We start from the raw sequence: 4246 nt of genomic DNA, 5'->3' as shown, positions 1-4246 counted from the left end.
TGAAGTATTTAGGATAGGTAGCTATAAGGGAATCAATTCCCTGCACCATTTCAATCCATCATGCAAGTCTTATATTTTCATGGCTTGTCCAAATAAAGTCTGTGTAACTAGCACCAATACATTGACTAGCAATGTTAATGTAAATGGATTGCACCAAAATGATACGTGGGTTTTAGTGAAAAAATATTTTTAGTAAATAATTTTTTTTTATTGAATCCATTAGTTAATTTGGTGGACTCTGAACAATACAATATTCTTGCGTGTACTTTTTATTGATTAGTGGTTCCATTCTATAGTTTCACTAAAACAACCAAATGGATTATGTGATTTAGTTGACAACTTAAAATTTTTATTTTGTATTAAAAACACCAGTTAAATTGCTCAATACAAAATAAAAATTATTACCTTGTCAGTATGGTTACTTTTTCTATTGCACTAAAATCACCAATTGAGTTAATAATTTAGTGCAACACTCTCTCTCATAACAGGACAAACATTATATTGGTAAATAGTTTTGATTTGTCATTAGATTGGAAAATAGTTTTTTGAAGAGCATAATTTTTGCAGAAAACTCCTATTACAGTTTCAGTTAATTCATTTAATTGTATTAATTGATATCTTATATTTTATTTTTTATAGCAATTGTCTGCGGATAGCATAGATATTGATAATTTTATTTTGTTTTACTAAAAGTTTATTTATCGAAAATAGTTACATTTTATTTTTTATATTAGAAGTTTATTTATTTATTTTTAAATAGGTAAGCTAGAGATTTAATAGAAGTTATTTATTGATTATTTATATAACTTCTATGTAGTTATTGTTTCCCATGATGTGACGAGATTAATTTTATAATTGCATTCGTATTATATCATCAGAAATCCAAGAGATTTTTAGAATTGTGAGATAAACTGAAAGGGAAAAAAAGGATGATAACAAATGAGTTAATTTTAAAAATTAAGATTTGAACTTATAATTATCATTTAGTTTTGATTTTTGAAAAAACATATGTTTAATGTCAATTTTTAAAATAAATTTATTTTCACCTTGGGTGTATCAATTGAATTATATTTGACGAATAAAACTATATTTTTGGAAAAAATATTTGATTTTAAAAAATTTAAACCAGTTCATCAAATTTCAAGTCGCATTTGGACTTGCTAAAATATTTAATTGAAATGAAAAAAAGAAAAAATGAATACGTAAATTAATAGTTTCTATTGTAAATGGGAGTAGGTAGCAGGCCCAATGCAATTTTTAAACTTGTAATCTTTCCAAACATGACATGGATAAGTTATTACTCCCAAAATATACAGCCATAAGCATCCAAGAACCAATTTTAAAAATTATTTTAATCCCACCTCCTGATTTATTACTGTACTTACTAAGTTGCTATAGTTCTTTAGGCCAATTTCTGGGTTAGCCACTAGAGTTTTGCCTTAGCATTATGACCCTTCAGCAACATCATTTAGCCAGATTAAGCTACTGATGATAGAGAGCTGGAGGAAAACATGCATGTGCCTACAAATAACTTATAGTTGAAAACCCAATCTAACCACCTAAATTAGAAAATGCCATTAAATTTCAATAAACATAGCAAGAGCCAAATGAAATGCAAACAAAATATAAGTAGAATTCTAACAAAATCATGCAATACAAAAAGATAGCGTATCAAAAATAAGGCATTCGATATCCCAACTACGAACACAAATCCTAAACATAAAAAACAAAAACTCATTGATACCACAACAGACAATTTGTCCAGAAGAAGATAAAAACAAGACATGGAGTTCTAGAAAACAAGGCTCCTTAAGCACCCTTGTCTGCTTTGGCAGCTGTTGCTGCAGCTTGTCCTCTGAGACGACCAGTCCTCCTTGCAGCAATGAGACCAACCTTTTGGCCAGGAGGAGCATCGCGGCGAACAGTACTAGCATGTCCAATGTGTTGGTGGTTACCTCCACCATGGGGATGCTCTACAGGATTCATAGCAACACCACGAACCTTAGGCCAGCAGTTCCTCTTGACTCTGTATTTGTGATATGCATTTCCTGCCTTTAACATGGGTTTCTCAGTCCTTCCACCGCCTGCAACTTGACCAACCATTGCACGGCAACCACTGGGCACAATCTTCTTAGCACCAGAAGGAAGCTTGATTCTAAACAAACAATAAGAAAACAGCAAAATCATAATCAAATTCTAATTCTGATGGTAAAACACATTTAGAGTTTGTTTGGTACAAAAGAATTCCGCAAACTCAATGAAATTCATTTACAAATACACATTTCCATGTTTGGAATCTATGAAAATTCATTTTGAATGCAACTTCTACAATTCCTTGGAATTGGTTATATGCTCGAAGCAAATTTTATCAATATTAATACAGCTTGCAAATGAATTACAACCTTCACAAGGACACAAGACACATATGATTTGTAAGTAGAAGCTAATAAAATTAGATATTTAAAATGAATTTTATAGTCCACAAAACAAGAAAAAATTCATTTATATTTGCAAATGAAACAAATTCCATATTGATTTGTTCCAAACAAACTGTGCAAATGTAATTTCTACTATTTAGTCTTTAAAGTGCTTCAAAGCTCAAATCAAACATTCAAATTTAAATTTTTCCTAAGTTACACATAACCTTGCATTGTCAAATCAAATTAAAGCTTCACCAAACACATGATTGTTATACATTCATTTGTTCAATTGGAATTCAGAAAAGCATAATACAAGCAAAACCCAAAAAATTGATCAAATTAAATACAATAAAGTAATTACAATAAATTAAGAAACACAAATAGATAATTAAAAAAAAAATCATAAATGATTTAAAACTAAAACAGAAAAAAAAGTAAAGAAATGAAGTACCTGGTAGTCCCATTATCAGGGTTATGACTAATCACAATAGCATAATCACCAGAACATCTAGCAAACACACCCCTATCACCTACATGATGCTCCACATTACATACAACAGCTCCTTCTGGAATAGATCTCAATGGCAAAACATTTCCCACCATCAAATTAGCCTTCTTTCCACAGTACACAAACTGACCAGTATACATTCCTTCAGCAGCAACGAAGAGCTCCTTCTGGTGCTTGTAGCGAAATGGATGGCGAAAAGTGACCCTAGCTAGTGGCGCGCCGCGACCAGGATCGTGAATAATCTCAGTAATGACTCCCTTTAGGTAACCATTTCGCTCTCCAAAATCGAGAGAGCGGAATCGAGCAGGGCCTTTACGGTGGTGGGTGTGGGACTTGAAGACGGAGCCTGCTCCCTTACGCTGTGCACGGATTACACGTCCCATCTTGGCCTTTAGGGTTTGGAAGCGATGCGGCAGCAGAGAAGTTGGATTTTCTGGTTGCAGGCACTTTATAGCGAGGGTTTCTGGAGGAGCAGAGTTAAGAGAAGAAGCATATTTGTGTGTGAAATTACGTCTTAGACCTTAGCTTGATGCCGTGAAATGAAAACCCTAAAAATATTTTCTTTGGACTGGGCCGGATTATGATGGCTGAGCCTGTTCACATCTTTCGGCCCTTTTATTTATTCTTCAAATCCTTTACAGCCTGTTTGGATGTGAGTTTAACATTATCAAAACGGGCTATCCGTTCTAGCCCGCACGACGTCGATCCTGGAACAGGCCGAATCAAAAAAGCTTCTTAAAAAATAAACTTTTAATATTTAAACCAGCATGCGCCGGCCCGGACATGTCTGTTTTGAGGGTCCATCTTTTTCTTCTTTTTTTTTTTTTCCTTAAACTTTACTACTTTTTTGAATTTCTATTGACATTCTATGTTCATTCAAAGAGCATTAACGTGGAAAAAAAAAAAAAAAAAAAAAGGAAACAAGCTCTTTCAGTTAATCTATGTAAATTTTGAATTATATTTTCCTTTTTAAATTTTATGAGGTATACATATAATATTATTCTAAAGTGCACCATCGTTGAACCGCCCGATCAAGGCTCGCGCGGGCTTTGATAAAAAAGAGTCAAATAAAAAAAGTCATTTTAAAAATAGATCTAAATTTTTTTATCCATATCCGAATAAATTGCAGATTATCACGAGCTATCGGCGGACTTATGCCCATTTTAACATTACTAAATGGAGTGATTATTTGGGAGGAAAGAAAATGAAAGTTAAAATTTGAAAGGAAAATAAGAATCCTTTGTTTGGAAACACGATGGAAAAGTAAAGGAAGAAAAATAATGGTTATTTTCCCTAGGGCCCCACCAACTTACTTTCT

General features: G+C 32.8%; 1 protein-coding gene across 1 annotated transcript; it reads right to left on the bottom strand.

Moving 5' to 3' along the window:
- Positions 1 to 1608: 1608 nt before the first annotated feature.
- Positions 1609 to 3446, bottom strand: LOC105631105 (large ribosomal subunit protein uL2). The gene is made up of 2 exons (XM_012213105.3): positions 2872 to 3446; positions 1609 to 2155 (listed from the first exon to the last, which is right to left on the bottom strand). The coding sequence occupies exons 1-2, from the start codon at positions 3309 to 3311 to the stop codon at positions 1810 to 1812; spliced, it is 786 nt and encodes a 261-aa protein (XP_012068495.1). The 5' UTR covers positions 3312 to 3446; the 3' UTR covers positions 1609 to 1809.
- Positions 3447 to 4246: the final 800 nt, after the last annotated feature.

The sequence above is a fragment of the Jatropha curcas genome, chromosome 6, assembly GCF_041381405.1.
Source record: "Jatropha curcas cultivar XTBG-Jc1 chromosome 6, XTBG_Jcur_1.0, whole genome shotgun sequence".
NCBI classification, from domain to species: domain Eukaryota; kingdom Viridiplantae; phylum Streptophyta; class Magnoliopsida; order Malpighiales; family Euphorbiaceae; genus Jatropha; species Jatropha curcas.
This window is presented reverse-complemented; position numbering and strand designations above follow the sequence as displayed.

Excerpts from the sequence above, each read along its gene's own strand:
- LOC105631105 (XM_012213105.3), bottom strand. The coding sequence starts at position 3,311 with ATGGGACGTGTAATCCGTGCACAGCGTAAGGGAGCAGGCTCCGTCTTC. Across the intron at positions 2,156-2,871 it reads CCTGATAATGGGACTACCAG|AATCAAGCTTCCTTCTGGTG; the intron begins GTACTTCATTTC and ends TTGTTTGTTTAG.